This window comes from Acomys minous (genome assembly GCF_964271855.1).
Source record: "Acomys minous genome assembly, chromosome: 1".
NCBI lineage: Eukaryota > Metazoa > Chordata > Mammalia > Rodentia > Muridae > Acomys > Acomys minous.
Window position 1 is genome coordinate 37,482,931 of NC_140483.1, and position 21,981 is coordinate 37,504,911.

General features: G+C 40.1%; 1 protein-coding gene across 1 annotated transcript in view; it reads left to right on the forward strand.

Annotated features, from left to right (window-relative positions):
- The window catches only part of XPR1 (xenotropic and polytropic retrovirus receptor 1), a 144,694-nt gene that overhangs the window by 92,115 nt on the left and 30,598 nt on the right, over positions 1-21,981 (forward strand). The window contains exons 8-11 of the mRNA XM_084785911.1: positions 10,335-10,525; positions 10,684-10,863; positions 15,740-15,911; positions 16,868-17,062. Coding sequence (XP_084642037.1) covers positions 10,335-10,525; positions 10,684-10,863; positions 15,740-15,911; positions 16,868-17,062 — 738 coding nt within the window. The remainder of the gene's footprint in view (positions 1-10,334; positions 10,526-10,683; positions 10,864-15,739; positions 15,912-16,867; positions 17,063-21,981) is intronic.

Sequence of the window (21,981 nt, forward strand, 5' to 3'; positions counted from 1 at the left end):
GAATGTAAGCATGATCACATGCAGCTGTACATGTAGGGGATCAGAGGACAGCATCCAGCATCGTGTGTTTTGAGGCAGGGTTTCTTTATTGCTTACCTCTGTATGGCAGACTAGCTGCCTTCGAGCTTCCGCGATCCTCCTGTCCCCACCTGCTGTCTTGTTGCTGGATCATAGGGATTACACATTAATGTAAGTCTTGATTTTTTTTTTTAAACGGGTTCCTAGAGTTCAGATTCATGTCCTCATACTGGCACCACAAGCACTTCACCCACTGAGCCATCTTCCCAGTCCATCCACAAATCACTTTTGTGTAACTCAGGATTGCGTTTGTGTCAGGGCGGGGGGACTGAGTTGTGTAGCTCAGTAGTAGGATGCTTGACGAGCAGAAATGGACTCGGGGCCTCAGTCCCCGGGGCTGCAGAACTAGGAGGAAGGAGTCTTTAAGAGGGGTCTGCTTGTAATCAGCATTTGGAGATGGGAGCAGGAGAACCAGGAGGTCAGTGTTGAGCTAATAGTTGAAGGCCGCCTGGGCTACATGCTGCATGGAGCAATGTCTCCAAAAGACTGGCCGTATTAAATGTTCTAAGCACTCAGTGAAACAACTGAGTAGTTTTAAATTAGGAAGACACCATTTAAGTTGGTGAAATTAACAACATTCCCAGAGAATGGAAGGGAGATTGCTATAATTGGCCTAGGATGAGGGTCAGCTATAGGAGGAGGGAGTGGTTACCAGACAGGCAATGCACTCACTAGGCTGATGAAGGACACGTGGTAGAAGAGGGTGAAAGGTCAGCTTTGAGAGAAGCTCACATCTGATGAAGCACATCAGAACAAGTGTCTATTGCACATGTGGCTCTTTCTTGAGGAAGACATTGTTACTCTTTTATGAGTGGATTTACTTGTCTAATTTCCAAGATGTATGTGCTGGTGGTATCCTCACTCACTTAAGTAAGGCCAGGAAAGCAAATCTCTTTCTTTTCATGTCAATTAATTAGAGATGTTTTTTGCTTCTGTATTTTATTTTTTCATTTAGGTCAAGCTGAGTGTTTAAGTTAATATAGACTATTACTGTGATAGTTTGATTTTTTAAATGTATGCAATCTGTACACTTAGCATTGTGCACTAAGTTCTAACCTCAGAGCCCTTCTTTGTTTGATTTCCGTGGGTATTGGTGTGGGGGAGGGTAAACAGATAAAGCCAGCTGTCTGTCCTTATTTATCTCCCCTGGGTACTGAGAAGATAGCAGTGTTGAGAGTCAGAGGGAAACATAGTAGTAATGCATGTACAAGCACGATTCTTTTCTTTGAGCATCCACATAAAAAATGATGTGCATAATTGCTGTGGTTTCTCAAGGGAACATGGCCCAGTGTTCAATAATTTGCCAGAAAAATCTAATATTCCAGAGTTTCAGTTTCATGAAAATAGAATTTTTTTCTGTATAGGTTTTTTTTTCCAATTTTTCTTCTTGTAACCTTTGCTCAATTAGAAACAATCACAGTGTGCCATATTTCACATACTAGTTTACTATTTACAGTAGATATAAGGTATAAAATAAGCACTTTTGATACCATTAATTATTGAAATCTCTTGAGAATAATGTAGTAGTATATACAAAATTTTTATAATACTTTTCATTAACTTATTTTTTATACATTTAGCTTACAACCTAGAACCCTATAATGCAAAGAAATTATTTCTCTGTTGTTTATAACAGTAATGTCTTTGAAACTGCTCACATAATACCGATTGTGAGCCGTGTACATGAGTTGTGTTGCCCTGTACAATGACACATCAAAGGGGTGGTGCTGAAAATGAATGATAGGCATAGCACTGTGGAGAACTGTTTGGCACGACGTAACAAAACTGACTGTGTGACCTATGGTCCATTTCTAGTAATAGAAACGAGTACATATATGTTCCAGAAAACAGTCAAGAACATTAGTAATTGTACTATTTTAATGTCTCAAAACTAGAGCAACCCAAATGTGCATCAGCAATCTTAGCAGATGTTTTTGCCCAGTGGAATGATGTGCAGTAGTGAGGAGAGTGAAGTGTAGCCCATGCAGGAACATAGATGAATCTCACAAGCAAATGAGAGTGAGGCTTATAGAATCCAAAAGTACACATTATATGATGTAAATTATAAAAAGGTCAATTAGTGTTAGAAAAGAATGCTTACAGTGGCTGCAAAGAGGATGTAAGGCCAGGTGTCTGGGGTGTCACGCAGGCACTGTTTTGTATGATAAATTTCAGCAGTGAATCAGAACCAAGGGTAACAAAAGAAAACAGATTTGGCAACCTGATTGAATACTGTGAGGACTGCAATTTCATAGAGTTTAGAGTAGGCTTCTGTTTGGGTTGTTGGCTTTGTTTTGTTTTAACAGACACATGGTGGTTTATATGTAACTTAGCCCCACTGTTAAGTGCAGCAGGCTCTGGAGCTGTGTCCTTAGACAGGGGGCTTGATTTAACTCTGTTTCTTCATGTATCTCCTGTAGAAAACCAATGCGTAGTTTTGCTGTGAAAATTAATGAAATTATGCACATCAAGCACCACACAACATTGCTTAGTCCAAGACAGCTACCTGATGAGTGTTAGAATCTACGTGAGTGTTTAGAATAGAACAGTGGGGCTAGAGAGATGGCTCAGCGGTTAAGAGCATGGTCTACTCTTTTAGAAGTCCTGAGTTCAATTTCTGGCTACCACATGGTGGCTCACAACCATCTATAATGTGATCTGTAATGCAGGCAGAATACTGTATACAAAATAAATAAATAAATAAATAAATAAATAAATAAATAAATCTTTAGACTGGAACAGTGTGTAGCTTTTATTGGATGGACCCATTAGTCGCAGAAGTTACATGCTTATTTTTAAATAGAAATTATACTAACTCTTGTTATTTCTTAATTCCTTGAGATTTTTTTATGATGACCATATCTAGCAAAAATGCTGTATTTTATTCCTCAGCCTACTTAAAGAAGGGCTGCACTGGAGAGACTGCCAGAAAGAAGTTGGTGTATTGTAAATAGGTGCACTTACCTCTTAGATATTGTATAATTCAAAGTTTGTATTCTTGAATGAATAACCGGACCATTAGCTGTTAAAACTGTTATGTGTCTTTGCAACATTTGAAAACTAAATCAGTTCACTAACAACTGTAGTCTTGTGTTTTCATTGAGAACGCTATTTCATTAGCACTTATTAGCTTACAGAATGTTCTCAGGGTTTGTTGTTGCTGTTGTAGCTGTTGCTACTGATGATGATGATGATGATGATGATGATGATGATGATGATGATGATGATGACATTTTAAAACATTTTTAATAAATGTGTGGAGTTCAAGGATGTTCTTTTATTCAACATCAATATTCTAATTTGCCTCTCTGCTGCTGTAATAAAGCACTCTGATCAAAAGCAATCTAAGAATAAAAGAGTTTATTTGGCTTACCCTTTCAAGTCAAAATTTGTCATTGAGGGTAGTCAGGGCTGTAGCTCAGTCACGAACCAGGAGCAGAAACCCTAGAGGAACACTGCTTACTGGCTCATTCTCTGGATGGCTTTCTTCTACAGCCCAGGCCCACCTGCCTAGCAATGGTACTGCCCAAGGTGGTTTGGGCCCTCTTGCTCAGTCACCAGTCAAGACAGTCTCCTATAGATATGGCCACAAGCAAGTCCAATCTGAGTAGTTCCTCAATTGGGAATCCCTCTTCCCAGGTGACTCAGGGTTTTGTCAAATTGACAATAAAAACTGACCTGCACAGCTGTAATAATCAGAAACGGTTTCTTTCTTTCTTTCTTTCTTTCTTTCTTTCTTTCCTTCCTTCCTTCCTTCCTTTGTTTTCTTTTCTTTCTTTTTTCCTTGAGGCAGGATTTCTCTATGTAGCCTTGGCTGTCCTGAGCTCCCTTTGTAGACCAGACTGGCCTCAAACTCACAGAGATCTGCCTGCCTCTACCTCCTGGGTGCTGGGATTAATGGCATGAGCCACAATGCCCAGTTTAGAAGCATTTTCTATGATGTAATCAAGCAGAACAGAGTCTTTATATGACTATGCATTATAGTTTCCGGTTCTAGACAATTTTCTTCATATGTTGAACTATTCCTGTAAAGGTCATAAATATTTGAATCCTAGAACTATGACCATACATGTTAACTAGACAGAATTAGAAATTCATGGAATGATAGAACAAATCTGTGAGTGGTAAAACAGTTTAAATAGTTAAACTTAAGAGAGGAATAGCAATGTCAATTTCAATATTTTATTACTTCCCCCTCTGAAATTACTTCTTTTAATGAAATGAAGTATACATAAGATTAACACTCTGTGTGTGTGTGTGTGTGTGTGTGTGTGTGTGTGTGTGTGTGTGTATTATGCATGTATACAGGTCTGCTCAGTATGTGTGCATGTAGAAAGGCCAGAAGAGGATGGCAGCTGTCCTTTATTGCCTTAGGCCAGAGTGCTCACTGAACTTGAGGCTGCTGGTTAGTGTACTTTCCAGGCCACCTGGCTGCCTCCACAATGCAGCACTAGTACTATAAGCACATCTGACTGCCTGGCTATTACTTATTTATTTATGACTTTTGCCATTTGCTTGTTTGTTTATTTGATTGTTTGTTTATTTAATCACTTTACAGCCTGATCCCAGCCTCCTCCGTCCTCTCCTCTCCTCTCAGTCCCATCCTCATGCCCCCTCCCCCATTCCTTTCCTCTCCTCCTTCTCAGAGAAGGGGAGGCCCCCTGGCATCTCAAGTCACAGTAGGACTAAATGTGTCCTATCCTGACAGGGCAGCCCAGCTAGGGAAAGGGATCCAAAGGCAGGCAGCAGAGTCAGAGGCAGCTACTACTCCCATTGTTAGGGGATCCACATGTTGACCAGGCTGCACATCTGCTACATATGTGTAGGGGGGTCTAGGTCTAGCCTGTGCATGCTCTTTGGTTGGTGATTCAGCCTCTGTGAGCCCCCATGGGCCCAGGCTAGGTTACTCTGTAGGTCTTCTTGTGGGGTCCTTGACCCTCCAGCTCCTTCTATCCTTCCTCCCACTACCACCAGGATTCCCTGGGCTTGGCCTGTTGTTTGGCTGTGGGTCTCTGCATCTGTTTCCATCAGCTGCTGGATGAAACCTCTCTCAAGATAGATATGTTAGACTTCTGTCTACAAGCTGACAGGGGTCTGCTCTCTCCCATGGGGTGGGTACCACGTTGGACCAGTCATTGGTTTGCTATTTCTTCAATCTCTGCTCCATCTATACTTCTTGTGGGCAGGACAAACTTGGGGTTGAAGGTTTTATGGGTGGGTTGGTGTCCCCCTTCCTCCACCAGAAGTCCCACCTGGCTGCAGGAGGTGGTGACTTCCGGCTCCTTTACCCCTGCAGCATAGACTCCCAAGAGCCTCTCCTGCCCCACCCCCACCCCCTGACACCGATTTCCATTTTATAGACTGCTGTTTTGTTCTATTGTCAGTGTTCTTTGCCTTGTAGAAGCTTTCAGTTTCATGAGGTCCTGTTTATTAATTGTTGATCTTAGAGTCTGAGCTGTTGGCATCTGCTCAGAAAGTTGTCGCCTGTGCCAGTGAGTTCAAGGCTATGCCTGGCTTTAATATGGGCCCTGGGAATTCAAACTCACTTCCTCGTGCTTGCTTACACTAAGCCATTTCCCTAGCCTCAAAAATTCACTATCTTACAGCAAGCAATCAGTATTGTTGTACAGTCTACCTAAACATTCCATCATCTTGAAGGAAGTCCAGTCCCGATTCCCGTGGCTCCAGCTGTTGACAACTACTATCTGATTTCTGTCTGTATGGATATACCTAGCCTGGACAGTTGATGTGACTGAAGTCATCACTTCGAACATGTTTTTTGTATATGGCTTCTTCACTTAGCATGTTCTCAACACTCATTCATGTTGTGGCACTATTTAGTATTTCATTCCACATACCACAGTTTGTTTATCCATTCATCTATTAATACATATGTTATTCTTCTTAAACTTAAGTTTTTTATTTGTTTATTCATATTATTCTGTTGGGTATGAGCATGTGCTTGCCGAGGCTCACATATGAGGGTCAGAACTGTATGGGTGACTTGGCTGAGGGAGCAGAATGGGGCTCCGATCTGCAGGGGTGGGGCATGGTTAACTTCATAAAAAAGCACCAGGTTGTTTTCTATAGACGTTAGACCGTTTTCGATTTCTACTAGTAATGTGTGAGAGTCCTCTTACATCCATCCAAGTGGATGTGAGGTATTTTAGCTTGTGTTTTCCTAGTAACTAATCATTTCAAATATTTTCTTCTCGGCTTGTTAGTCATTTATGTATGCTTTGAGTAAATATCTAAATCTTTTGCCCACATTTTTACTTTGCTTTTTTCTGAAGTTAGAAGAATTCTTTATATATTTTAAATAGTTACTTACCAGATAGATGATTAACAGCTTTTCCCCTGTTCTTCAAAAATTTTAGTTCAATTTATCTGCTTTTTTCTTTTTTGTACTTACTTACATATATATGTATGTATGTATGCATATATATATTTAAATATTACATTGTGATTTTTGTTGGCATACTTTTAGCCAACTATTTTTATTTTGAGCTCCTTAACTCTTTCTCCCTTTTCCACCCTAATCTCTTCCAACACCCAGTAGGAGAGAAAGAAGGTTAAATGGGGAGAGGGGGTGTCGTTTTCCTTAGCTGTTTCCTGTTTAGGGTCTTCGGGTTTCTTGGGGCAAGTCCAATCTTCATTTCAGGATATCTCTGGCTTCTTGTCACACTGCACCAGCAGCCTTCTTCTTTGAGCTCTCAGTCTCTTTTTAGGTCTGGCTTTTATCCCTACTGACAAAGACCGTGCCCCCGCATGAGATAGTTCACAGCTGACAAACATTATGTGTCTTCTCAGGAGGCAGTTAGTTATCAGCTGTGGCCAACTGGAGCTGCTCACATATCCCACACCTAGGATTAAAACACAAACAATCCAAAACTTTCACAAGATTTTTTTTCAAAGAATGTTTAATAGTTTTAGTTCATGTATTAGGATCTTTGGGAGGAAAAAAAAAATCTGACTCTAGCGTGAGCTCACTGCAGAGACTGGCCTGGTGCCTTCCGGGTGCTGGTTAAAGTCCTGTGCTACCATCCTCATCTTATCATCAACTTTGAAATAACTTTTTGTCTGTGTTATGAGATTAGGGCTCTAGCTTCATTTTTTTTGTATGTGGATGTCTAGTTGTCCCAACACCAGCTGAAGAGTGTGTTGGTACATTTGTTGAATGTGAACTGGTCATTAATATGTAGTTTATTTGGGGATTTTGAACCTTTTTTATTTGCATATAAGTCTCTTTTATGCCCTTGTACACTGTTTTGATTATTGTACTGTTCAGTATGAATTTTCCAACTCAATTTTTGTTACTATTTTGGTTACTAGAGACCATTTCCTTATAGATCTTAGGTTTGACTTTTCTAATTTTTTCTGAAAACAAAGTGGCCATTGGAATTTTGACAGGGATTCCATTAATTGTGTAGATTGATTTGCTGCCATCTCTACAATATCAAGTCTTCTAATCTATGAGTATGGCATTCTTCCTGTACTGAAGTCGACTTTAATTTCTAAATGTTTTCTTACTCTTGACATATGAACCTTTCACTTCCTTGGTTAAAATTGCTACTAAATGTTTAATACTCTTAGATACTGTTAAAATTAAACTGTTCTCCTATTTTCAGAATGCTTATTGCTGATGTGTATAAGCACAACTGAATTTTGTGTGCTGATTGACCTTGTTTTCTGCATTCTTAGAGTTTTATTGTGGCTTCTGTGGAATCTACATTTTGTTTTCTGACATTGTAATATATGTGGATCTTTGCTTAGGATTTATTATGTAAAACTACAAATGTGGTTTTCTGTGCATCTAATTTTCTAGCTAATCCTGACTCTGTGCTGGTTCTCTTAGGGTCCATTTGTCACATAACAGCTAGAACAGTCCTTTAAAGTGATTACGTGCGCCTTGACGCTTACATTGGGAACCCTCCACCAGTTTGTACATCAGAATAAAAGCATGAGTCCAAACAAAGCACTACAAAGCCCTGTCTGGTATGGCACTGGGAACTTTATCTCTAGTTCACTCCAGTCATGACCTTGGCCTTTCATCACTGAGCTCTTTGTGCTTCCTCTCTACCTGGACTCCTCTACAGGTGCCAGGGTTCATTCTTCATTCCTTAGTAGGGCAAACGTAGTCCCCTAAGTGTCTAACCTCTGCTCTACCCATCCCTCTCACTATATACTGCTAAAAGATGTTAATGGAGGTTGATACCTTGTGTGTTATTCACTTTTGAATTCCCAGTTCTTAGGATGATGTTGGGTTTAAAAGATGGGTAATAAATATTTGTTGTATAAATGTTTCCCACCCCCCAAGTAGTAGAAACCAGTATATACTGAATAGTCTTAATGGGTCACACATTAGGCATTTGATGTGGTCTTCACTTTTAATCTTAACAAGCTTGTGAAAGTATGTTGGTTGTTTCTGTTTTTAATAGATCTCATGTAGTTCAGGTGAATTCAAACTACTATGTATTGAGGATGACTATGAACTTCTCATCCTCCTGCCTCCACCTCCCAACTGCTGGGATACCTGGTGTGAATGATCTCAGTTAGATGCTGCGCTGGGGATCAAGTCCAGTGTGAGAACAGACATTATTTCCGTTGACCAAGGGGAAGTGGAGAACTAGAAACTCCTAAATTAAAGGATTTATCCCGCTAGGATTTGATACCTGGCTTATAGAGTATTTGATTCCAAAGCAAACACTTTCTCTACTCTGTTATTTTTAAGTTATTAGGTATTTTTATACTGTAGAGAATACAAAGATAAATAATTGGTTATTTAAGTAAGTGTATAAATTTGTAGAAATGAAATAAAAGAGCACTGTGGGTGCTTCGGGGAGAACTAACATTTTTAAAAGATGAGATTCATTCGTGTTGGTCATTGGGTTTATTGCAGGATGGGTTGGGAGAAGTATTAAAAGAGTTCAAGTTTGCAGAAGTGTTTAAGCATGAAAATCCTGGGAAAGCTGTAGAACAATGATGGTACTGCGTGCTTATATGGGCATATGAGCAATATAGTACTTGAGAGCACAAGCTTTGCACAAAATTATGAAAATTGCAGCCAGGTATGCTGGTGCATACCATTAGTCCCAGTAGAGGTAGGTGGATACCTTTAAGTTCAAGGCCAGACCAGCCTCAGGGTACATTTTAGCTCTGCCTAGTACTAGCTCAGTAACCTTGAGCAAATTACTTAACCTATCTGTGCTCCAATTTTCTCAGTCAACATGGACACAGTAATTTTAACTCATGGGACAATTATAATGATTTAACTAATTATTACATGTGAAAGCACCAAGAATAAGGCTAAGAACCATATTACACATTCCATACATGTGAACTATTGTCTACTTATATGACATTTACATTCCCATATTGTCTTCTTGTGTTTTGTATCTTTTACAACAACTCTGTGATGTAGAAGTTGCTGTATCTAGTTTAATGATAGAGAAAGCATTGTTGAGGTTGTATCACTCAAGAAGCTCCCGTTGACAAAACTAATCTTATATTGGGCATGGTGGCACACATCTGTAATGCCAGCATACAGGAGGCAGAAGCAAAGGATCTCTGTGAATTTTAGGCCAGCATGATCTACATAGCATGCTCCACGATAGCCTGGACTATATGTCTCAAAATAAAAGCAAAAACTGGTCTTAGTGTTCAAAGTCATTTAATCATGTTGTACTATAATTTTAAAAAAAAACAATAAAAAACTTATAGAACAAATTGGAGACATCAGAGTTCATGTCAGAGGCAGTCCCTGCTCTCCCCACAATTGTGAAGAATGAGCTGCCCTTTGCCTAGATCTGAACAGGGGGTCTAGATTTACTGCATGCATTGTGCTTGGTTGGTGCAACAGTTTGTGCAGCCCTGTCCTGAGGTCTAGGGGAGGGGAATAGGGTCAAAGAGGGAGGGAGGATGGGAACAGGAAGATAAAAGCGAGGGTATAACATTCAAGATGTAATCTGAATAAATTATATTTTTTAAAAAAGATTCTGCATATGCAAGAAAATTTTTATAAACTTATAGAACAGTAGAATAGCATGATAAAAAACAAGTTTTGGGGGAAATTATTCTAATGGTATTCTGCATAGTAAAGAGGCAGAAGAGGAAGGAGCCTAGAGGCAAATTTATCAGACTCTTAAAGTAATCTTGATACAGATTATATGCCAGGGCTGTGTCTCAGAGAATGAAGAGAAAAGATAATTAAAGGGAACATTGGAGATTTTGTAACTAACCAATACATGTTCTTTCAGCTGTATTTAAACTTGAAACAGATAGAACTGTGTGGCCCCTGATACGAATCTATCGGGGTGGCTTTCTTCTGATTGAATTCCTTTTTCTACTGGGCATCAACACTTACGGTTGGAGACAGGCTGGAGTAAATCATGTTCTCATCTTTGAACTTAATCCAAGAAACAATTTGTCTCATCAGCATCTCTTTGAGGTAACATATCAGAGTCTTGTGAATGTGCCTGCTCTAACTGAATGGCTGGCTTTTGACATTGTTGTATTGTTAACTGGTTTTTCTTATCTTTATTTACTAAAGGTTTTTCTGTTAATGATACAAAGTAACTTTCTTTCCGTGTTCCCTCTGCTTTATAGATTGCTGGATTCCTGGGGATACTATGGTGCCTGAGCCTTCTGGCATGCTTCTTCGCTCCAATTAGCATCATCCCTATATATGTGTATCCACTTGCCCTTTATGGATTTATGGTCTTCTTTCTCATCAACCCCACCAAAACTTTCTACTATAAATCCAGATTCTGGCTGCTTAAACTTCTGGTGAGTCTAGGAGGTGTGTGCAGCGTTCTTAGAGGAGTGCGCTCGTCATTCGTTGGCTTCCTCAAAGGTCACATGGCTGCTGGTTCGCACGGCCTTGGAAGCAGCTCACACTGCAGCATGTGAGTGGTGCCCAGCTGCAGGAGCAAAGGCGCTTCTGACAGATACTGGGTAGCTGGAAAGGTTACAACATGGCAGTCCTGGGGAAGTGCTTGGCCTTTACCCTCCTAAAATGAAGTATAAAGTGACGAGAGAGTGAATTGGTTTTGCAAATTGTGATTACTTAACCAGTGTGATGATATGTAGAACTTTTTGTTCCTTTCTAAAGAAAGGAAAGCCGGCACAGTGGCCCCGTGTAACCCCTGTACTTAGAGGAGATACAGCAGAAGGTTCAGAAGCTCACGCTCACTTTATACTGCATTTACCTCTTGACTGTACTAAAAGTATAGTCTTAGATTACCTACAATGTAACATCCCTATAGACTATTTACTTCTTTAAAGATTTGTTTATTTTTATCTCATGCATATATGTGGGTGCCTACATATATGAATGTGTACCACATGTGTGGCTGACACTCGTGGAAGCCAGACGAAGGTGTTGGTCCCCTGGAGCTTGAGTTACTGACAGTCGAGAGCCACTATGTGGGTGCTGGGAAGTGAACCCACATCCTCCACAAGAGCAGCAAGTACTGTTAACTTCTAGTTTGCCTATAAAATTACTTCTAAATGAGGGATTTGGGGAGATCGAGAAAGCTTACTGTGATAATATTGCAATAACAGAGTGATATAGGTGTGTACATTGTATGCAGTTCCCCAGTGCATCCTTTGTTTAAGTAGAAAGCCATGATTTCATGCATGGCTACTTACTCTGATTAGTAGAGTGATCCCTGGTGAGTGGATGTTTATGCCTGGGTCTGCAGTGTGTGTTAATAAATGCAGACCTGCTTGATTGACTAGGCTGGTAGTAATGTACAAGAAGGATTAACAGACTAGTAAAAGCGCTCTTAGAAGCAGTGAGATGTAGAAAGAAACATGATATGTTGCTTTTGTAATAGTGTTACTAAAACAAGAGTGTTATTGGGTATAGGTCATTTAAAATCATTTGATCAATTAATTTATTTTATTTGAACTTCACGATAAAATCAGTCCCTGTAAGGTACGTCAGAGAATTAATAGAATGTTTTCATTGTAGTTATATTTCTTTGAAAATGGTTTTTAAAGACTTGTCCTAAGATAAAATTCTTATATCCCTTGTTTCTCACCTCCATTTTTTTTTTTTTTAGTGTGAAAAATATTTGGTCATAATAGTAAAGAATACTTACCATTTATATTCATAGTTTCATGGGCATCTTTGAAATTGACATATGCTACCTTCCCTTCCAAAAAAAAAAAAGCTTAAGAACTTTAAGGTACTAACTTTATGCAATGTTAATATGTCTAATCTAGTGTGATCTATTTATACCCATTAGGTCTTTGTCCTCTTCCCTACATCTGTATTTGCCTCAACTAGAAATCCAATTAGAAAGCATAAGCAAAACCCCAGAATTTCCAACCTTATCTTCTAATGAGCTAACTAAAGCTTTAAAATAGAGTCCTTAGGTATATCATTTAGAGATCAGTTTTTAGCCAATATTTTCTTTAGCTCTATGGTAAAAAATATGTGTAATGCACATGAACTTAGGGGCTGGAGAGATGGCTCAGTGAGAGAGCACAAGCTGATCTTCTAGAGGACCCGGGTTTGATTCCCAGCACTCATGACTGCTCACAACTGCTTTTAATTCCAGTTCCAGAGGATCCAATACCTTCTTCTTCCCTCTGAGAGCATCAGACACACAAATGATACACAGACATGCATGCAGGCAAAAACATCCATACACATAAAAGAACTTAAGTAGAACTTAAACTTCATGTTCTTAGCTCTTTGTCAGTAGTAGCATATTCTTTGCACAAGCTGACCATCCTTAATCTGAAATCTGAAATGTTTCAAAATGCAAAATATTTGGGCATTAACATCCCATCCGTAGTCAGCCATTTCCTCCTGTGTGAGGTCAGAAGAGCAGTCACAGTAAGTCTAGTGTATGATGCATGCCTTCAGCTCTCATGGATTCCACATCTAGACTTAGGTCCCATGCCTGAGATAGCTCATAGAGGGTTTGCAACTACTCCAGATTCTTAAAGAGCTGGGACCCAGGTCAGTAACTTACCAGTGGTATTTTTTTGTGCATGTGGATAAACACTCAGAATTAATTCTAGATTTCACAATGCCGTTACTCCAGGAATCTGTCATTTTAATCAAAATCAGAGTAGAGGTAGAGAATTGGGAAGGCTTTGGCTGGAATAAGCAAAGAAGAGTGGGTTACATGCTTCCCATTTAGAAGGAAGATTCAGATAAACCTGAAATGAAGTTGGTTGTGTATAAATGTCAGTTAGGTATGGCCTGTCCTCCCTCGAGCCTCACCTGTGATAGCACTGTGTCTCTGTAATGGCACTTGGCATGGGTGCTGTTACATCTCTGTACGTTTATTCGCCCAGCTAGACTATGGGTCTTGTAGTCCTTGGAGGTCACCGAGAGTAGACACTATGTTTTATTAATCTACACTTCCACAATCCTTGACATACAGTAAATATGTCAGTCTTTATTAAGTGCATAAATGACCAACCTTTCTTTCTCTTTTCTGAAAATTTCCCAGTTTGTTTTTTTAGTTTTCACACCAACCCCTTCTTGTAATCTCATACCTCCATCTCCTCCCCACCCCACTCCCCCCCTTTTTTTTTTTTTTGGTTGCATTGCATTCATTTGCTGTACTTACAGAAATGTTTTGTATTGGCCAGATTTTGAGGCTGCAGTTGGCAATTATATAAGAGTAATGGAAGTTTGTCACATATCAGAAGGAATAAATTTCCCCTGCGCTGCCAGTTTTGAAAAAGTCAACTACTAGAGATTTAGACTTTCTGATCTTTTGGTATTACATTGGAAATTATCCTCATGCCTTTGTTTCTTTGAAATATTTAAGTCTATTCTACGTCCTAGAGTATCTCAAAATATTACAAAGGCTCACACCAGAATCTCCTACATCACTGGCTAACACCTCTTTCTCCCTCTGTATTCTACCTCCACCCTGTAAAGAAGTGTCCTCCATCTGGACCCTGTGGTGCAATAATATAGCTTGTGACTTGGCTTTTTAGACTCACAGAAATATAAAGGAGATCTTAAGAGAATGAGCCATGGAACCAAAAGATACCAGCTTCAGAAACCAGCGTCTTAAAACCTGTTGTTACTGTGTTCTCATCTAGTTTCAGTACCCTGTCTGCTGTAGCGGTCTCAGGATTGGTTCATACTATATAATCATGTGTCTTCTGAAGCGAATGCTTATGGAGTGACTAGAAAGGGCCAGCCATATCTGAGACAAGGCTTGCTGCACATTCCTAGGCTGAATTTCTCTACTAAGTGAATACAGCTATACATCCAGAGAGCTAAACATTTAAGTTCATGTTCAAAATTGCTACTGTGTCAGAGGAATGCATTATTATACATTTTTTTCTGTATGTATAATAAAATCAAGGGAGTCTGACAGGATAAAGATAAAAGCTCTCTTCACCTATACTCCAATCATCCAGGTACTCTGAACACCTTGAGTTTATTTCTGGTGATTGCACTGGTGCCTGATGCTTCTCTTCTCTGCAATGCCAGGATGTCCTTAACAGGTTTATACGGAACAAGTCAAGATGAGTTTGTGTTTATGGAATAACAGCAGGACTTAGCTTTGGGATTGCTATGAGAAAGTTGGGCATGGTGCTAATGCCTGTGAGATCCTAGCACTTAATGGGTAAAGGCAGAAGTCAGAAGCCTGCCTGGGCTACATAGTGAGGTCTGTCTCAACTTACTCCCCTTAAAAAAAGAGTTGTTATAAAGATTGAACTATGCTGTTTCATAAAGCCTCAGAACGTATATTGCATGAGTTAGTGTTCATTATGCTTGCTTAATAGATTTATCATTATTTTCAGAACAATGGCAAGAAGGATGATTTTGTGGAAATTACAGGGTGAAAACAGCCATTACCATTACATTAGTGAAATCAATATTGCATAGGCTAGGGATGCAACTCAGTAGAGAATGCTTGTCTTATTTGCATAAGATTCTGGGTTAGAAACCCAATGCTTTAAGACTGTCATTTGGGTTAGAAGATGTGTTGTGCCACCAATGATGTAATTGCCCTTCTCTGCCTGTCTTTTTTTGTTCTTCTGGTTTTTCTGAGACAGAATTTCTCTGTGCAGTCCTGGCTGTCCTGGAACTAGCTCTGGAGACCAGGCTGGCCTTAAACTAGAGATCGCCTGCCTCTGCCTCCTGAGTGCTGGGATTAAAGGTGTGTGCTACCACCTGGCCCTTCCTGTCTTTTATGGGTTAAAAAAAAGAGCTTTGTGTTCCCCTGTCCAGCAAATTTTGCTTTGTAGCCTAACATTAGCTCTCCTCTCTGTACTTCCAACACTTTGTGTGCGTGTAGTGGGGGAGCTCCAGGGTCTTACTCTGTAGCTCAGGCTGGCCTCGAGTGTGTGCCAATGCTGGGCCAACAGGACTGAAGCGCTGTGCCTCGTCTGTCCTCCCGCCTCTTGCCGTCTGCTTTTTACATGTGGTTATTCCTATCAACACCCCCGTACACTCAGCACATACACAGTTTTCCTTTCAGTGTTGCATTCAGCATTCCCTTTCCTACTTAACCCAGCCTTGCTGTCTGGGCTTTGCGTCGATCTATGATTTATTGGCTCCTTTTTCATCAGTAGTCAGTCTGAATGGTCAGCCGTGAACTGGAGAAATGAATACTGGTTTTCCTGTTGCTGTTTTCTCAGTTTTTTTCTTCTCTCTCTCTCTCTCTTTTTTCAGTTTCGAGTATTTACAGCTCCCTTTCATAAGGTAGGCTTTGCTGATTTCTGGCTGGCCGATCAGCTGAACAGCCTGTCAGTGATACTCATGGACCTGGAATATATGATCTGCTTCTACAGTTTTGAGCTCAAATGGGATGAGAGTAAGGGCCTGTTGCCAAATAATTCACAAGGTAGAGTATGATTTTGTATTCACACTACTCAATTGCCAGCATAAACCAAGAAATACGGGAATGAGAACTGCGACAGTTAAGGTCATGATGAAAATGCATCCAATAACATTTACAGATTTAATTAAATGTGCTTGGCACTCTGTTAGCAATCTCCTTGTCTGAAATAATTTGGCGCTTAAATTGTGTTATGATTTTAGCCATCCATTTGCCAAGAAATTTACAACTTACACTTAAAGAATTCTGCAGTTATTTCTCAACATTCCTATCTGTTGGCAGCTGTATCACAAATGCTAGTGTGCCAGCAATTTGTCCTCACAGAAATGCTCAGGATGCCATTGTAAGAGCCAGTGATCGAAGTACTGATTGCTTAGAATCAGGTCAGGTCAAGAGCCCTGAGAAAGTCGTGGTCAATTCAGAAATCTTATTTGAAACCTTGACTCTTCTGGCTCTTTTCCCACTCTTAGCTAACGCCGCTTGTGTAGTTAGGAGGTTTGCATTCATAACAAAGATCCAGTGTAGACGGATGATGTAGCATGCACTCAGTAAAGATAATGACAAATTGGGTGTGGCAGCCTCCCATGCACCTGCAGTCCCAGCACTTGAGGAGACTGAAGCCACAGGACAGTAAGTCCCAGTTCAGCCTGAGCTGCACAATGAAATCCTGTCTCCAAAACAGAGACCACACCAAAGAAGCCGTGACGACCACGAGTGAGCCCTAGGCTTGTGCTCGGTTAGCAGGGAAGCCACTGAACATGGACTCTGGGCGTATGCTTCATAGGAACTTACGGCATTCACGAAACTGTCAGCGTACCTGTGTATTTGTAGATCTCCCATGTGTTTAAAGTCACAGAACAGAGCAGGTTTTTATGGGCCTGTGATGGGAAGCTGTCCTGTGTGGCTAAACATGTCAACAGTTCATTCTTTTAGATTGTGATTGTTCTTTGAAATCTTCACAGAGCCAGAGTTTTGCCACAGATACACCTACGGGGTGCGAGCCATTGTTCAGTGCATTCCTGCCTGGCTTCGCTTCATCCAGTGCCTGCGCCGGTACCGTGACACAAAGAGGGCCTTTCCTCATTTAGTGAACGCTGGCAAATACTCCACAACTTTTTTCACCGTGACGTTTGCAGCGCTTTACAGCACTCACAAAGGTATGCTGGGACTTTAAAATATGAGTTGTTACTGTTTGAATCTGTTGCCCTGGACTTTACCATCTGTGCTGCTGGTTTCCACTGTGGCTCCAGCCCCTGGTTACTGCAGTTTAACCTTGAACACAGTTTTAGTCTCATTTCAATGAATATTACCAAATATCATCAACAAAAATCACAGTCAATCAAATAGGACGAATTGTGATAATGTTTGAAATCCTGACTTATGCTCAGTGGTAGTTTTACCTATGGATGCCTTGAGTTTTCATTTACTGGTTTTGAGGGCTTTTTTTTTTTTTTTTTTAGATTTTTCTTGTTCATTAATGAGGTTAAGAAATTTCTAGGTGAACAAGATTCCCTCTGGCAATCAAATATATTTTTAATCGTTTCCTTTCACCAACTAGTAAGGATTGTTTCCAGCCCATTTAACTGCAAATTGAGTTCTCTGATCCCTCTAGTTTCTTGTCTCCATGGCAACCTGCTATTACTTGCTACTGCTCTTCTGTTGGGAAGAGAGGAAAAAGCTTTTAAGTTCTGAGCCACACGCAGACACTCCTTTTGAATTTTTAACCTTTCCCCAAGAACTGTCAATCAGTGCTTTCCCTTCCTTTCACTTACATGCATTCCTTCTTTGTCTGCTGAGTGGACACTATCAGCCCACACCTTCTCATCCGTGGGTGGCGAAGAACTCTGACTAATGGAAATTAGTAGAATGCTTTAAAAATACCCTGATAAATTGTTTTTTCTAGAGGCTGTATCTTGAAGGTGTATTCAGTGGTACAAAACTGCTGTTGCTCTAATGTGTATCTGTTGTCATGACAGATGAAAGCATTGTTAATACCATGAGAGCAGTGTCACTGAGCATACACACTATGACATAAATTCTGTGCTTAGAGTAGTATTGGTAGTATTGATAAATATAGCCAATAATTTTGGTACCATGTAGCCATTCTTGTTGAATGGTAGAATTTAGTTGAGTACCTCAGTAAAGGAAACACATCCCCAAAGCTCCCATAATTCTAAATCTTGAGGAGGAATGCCACTAGTCAGTCCCAGGATGCACCATGATTTATAAAGTTACTGTTAGAGAACTTATAAATTTGACAATTATACAAGATGCTTTATGGCTCCTTTTACTAAATTTTCAGTAACATTTTCCTCCCGTCTTAGGTAAAAACTAGTACTATTATTTTGGGGTGGATATTTTATACTAATAATACATTCATTAAGAAGCTGAAAGTTGCCAGGGCTGTTGTTGCTATTGACAGAAAACAGCCCTCACCTCAGGAAATAAGAGATAATTTATTCTTTAGTCAAATATAAGTGGCAGTAGTCTGGGAGCACAGACTCAGGTTGTCTTGAAAGATGTGTTTCATTGGCAGTGGTTTCATGAGATTTTATTAGTTACAGAACAAAGGAAAATCCTAAATCAAGGTACTTACTGAGTACATGGTGGTGACTGCAAGTAAGCAGGCTCCATCAACCCAAAGGAAACTCTATATGGGTCTGGGATGTTGTCTGATGACATTTTAGCTTATAGGTTGCTAGGGGGTAGTGTTCTGCTAAGAATATATTTTCGGGCTATAGTGATAACTCATTCTGTAAAGTGCTTTCTGCACAAACTTGAGGGTCTGAGTGTGGTCCCCAGTGCCTTTGTGAAGATGGGCATGGCAACAGGTACCTACCATCCCAGCACTGGGGAGATAACACTGTGGCTGGCCTGCCAGTTAGGTTAATCATATCATTGAGTTCCAGGTTAAATTAGGGACCCTGTCTCAAAAAATAAGGTAGAGAGTGATAGAGGAAGATACTGATGCCAAACTCTACACACACAAAGAATTCATTTGAAAGACTTTGATAGTCACAGGGACGTTCAGACACAGGAGTAGACAGTGAGTGGCCTTTAAAGGGACTAAAGGCAGTCTAAGGTAATCTAGTTCCTCGTCTCCAACACTGTCTGCAACCACGAAGTTCAGCCATTCAGCCTCGTAGAATCTTCTAACACCAGTATGGCTTTTCTTTTCTTCCCTGGGAACTTTAGTTTATACAGAGACCAATAACAAAATGACCACAAGCTCAAGGCCTGCCTTAGTTACAGAGTGAGTTTAGGCCAGCCTAGCAACATAGTGAGACCCTGTCTCAAAACAAGAAGTGTAATGGACAGCGAACATAGCTCACCTACCATACATGAAGCCCTGTCCTCAGTCGTCAGCAGAGCATAAACTAGGCATGCATGAGATTCTTCAAATAAGTTAATAAGAAAAAGTACAAAGAAGGCTGGGATGGGCCAGTAAATGGCTTCTCGGGTAAAGGCACCTGCTGCCAAGCCAAGTTCAGTCCCTGAGTACCACATACTAGAAGGAGAAAACTGGCTCCCTCGCATTGTTGTCTGACCTCTGCATTTGCACAGTGGCATGCATGGAAATAATAAGTTCTGTCCCCAATATCATAGGGGCTTAGGGAAGGTAAAGCGCACTTTTGACTTTTAAACATATATATTTCCTATCAAATTATATTTTAATATGACGGAATTTTACATTGATATATTTTTATCATATATGTAAACTGATATTAAATTATATCCTTTTCTCAAACAAACAAACAAAAAGATAGCAAATTGTATCCTTTCACTACAAGGTGCTAAGAGAATTTTTTCCCACATCTGTTTTAGAACAATTGAGCTTTGGTTAAAATGGTAAAATTTCCTGTCTCGAAAAACCTTTAAAAAAAGAAAAAGTACATTTTATGGGGGTTTAAAACTGCATGTTTTGAAAGGCTTCAAAATAGAGTTCTATTTTGATAGGTAGAATGCCAGAAAACCCCTTATCCCAGATCCCTGACCCAGGCTAATGGGCCACAGGTGAGCAATGACGTCCAGATGGCATGTAGCTAAGACTGAACCTGAACTTCTAATGCCCCTGCCTCTCCCACCCAAGTGCTGGGATTGCAGATGTGAGCCCTGGGCTCTTATTTCTATTTTGTGATACTAGCATCATGCTCAGGGCTCAGAGTGTGCAGTGCCAGGCAATCACTGTTTCGCAGGTCTCATCCCAGCCCCACCTTGCAGTCTGAGGGTAGAAGGAGTCCTATTTCCTACTTCCGTTCACCCTGGCCTCATTTGTCATGGCTGCTTTTGTTTTGCACGAAGCCCAGTCTTTGAAGTGGAGACAGTAAGACCTATGTCCATTTACCTCACAGATTTATTTAAGCATTGCTTCTGAAATCACATTATAGACTCTGATGTGCTACATGAGTCGGGTGGATAGGAAGATGAAAGGCCACTCCCTTTGCTGACTATGTGGTGATGTATACTTCCTTTACACAGATTCCTAAGAGAAGCTTCTGGGACCTGCGTTGAGGGTTGAAAGAGCAGGTGTCAGCCAGGAAGGGTTTCTCCTTCAGCTCATGCAAGTACAGCAGCTCACACACTGAGTGCACATGTGTCCACTCTTTAGAGAGACCATTTATTATTATGTTGATCATATCTCTAAAGTCTTTAAAATAGTTTATGATTGTTGCATATTGAATATATCATTAAATTTTTGTGCCAAAAAGCCTAGAACTTAGAATGACAAAATTTTGACATTAGAATTGTGATCAAGTTTAATATTCTCTCCCTTCCCCCCCTCTCTCTCTCATCTTTTTTTTTTTGTTTAAGTTGGGGGTCTCATGATGGGTGGTAGTACATGCCTTTAATCCCAGCATAGGCAGGCAGATCTCTTGAGTTTGAGGCCAGCCTGGTGTACAGAGACAGTTCCAGGACAGCCAGGGCTACACTGAGAATCCCTGTCTCAAAAACAAACGAACAAACAAAAACAAAAAAAACAGACAAGGTCTCACATGAAAGAATTTTTTTAAAGACAGGGCCTCACATAGCTCAGGCTAACTTCAAATTCATTATGTAACAAGGATGGCTTTGGGCTTCTGGTCCTCTTGTCTCCGCCTCCTTGAGTGCTGAGATTACAGGAATGCACAACAGCACCCAATTTGATGAGGTGATGGGACATCAAACTCGGGGTTCGTGTATGCTAGACACACATTCCACAGCTGAGCTGTGTACACCCCAGCCCTACGTTTTCTTATTTTCTTGGACAGAATTGTAAGAAAACAAAGTCTTTAGAAATAATGACTGAGTCAAAAGAATCAATTCAAAATGACTAGTTATGTAGATACTTTTCTATTGATTGTGTGTGCTGTTGCAAAAGATTCATTTATGAAGAGAAAAGAGTAAAAGATCATGACATAACCTTGTTCAGATTCTGATCTGAGTCTTTTCAAAGAACTAGCCTGCAGGGTTACCATAGTAACAGCAGTATATTAAGTACACTTTCAAAATTGCTACCCAGGTTGTTTCTTATGTTATGCATCATGATTTGTAAAAATGGAGGCGTATGCATTAACTCTGCACCTAGAATCCTTTTTTAGAAGGTAAGGGCTTAGGTAGCCCATTTAGGAAGATTAATCATATTTCATTTAGGCCTCTTTTGTTGTATTAAAAAAGAAGCACATTTGAAATAAGTCAGTACATTTTCTTTTGTATCATTGATTTTTTAGAGACAAAGGAATTCAGCTAGCAGACAACCTCTGTGTTTAAAAATTTGTATTTCATTACATGGCCACATTTTCAACAACTCCTACAAGTGTTTTCTTGAAATTGGGATTGGAGGAGATGGGGAAGTATTTTAAATGGGTTTCGGTTTCCCTGAGGTTGGCGTTGTAAGTAAAGGTCTTTGGGAAGCACAGTAGCAGAAAGTCATGATGTTACTGCTTCTAACCAGTTGTAAAGAGAGAGAACTTCATCAGGTTGTATTGCATTTGTAACCTCCAACATTCTGTAACACTCATAAATTCTTAGTGGTGTTAGAACCTCGCTTCTCATGTAAATATATAAAGGGGGACCTACACTTCACATTTCCTGAGAC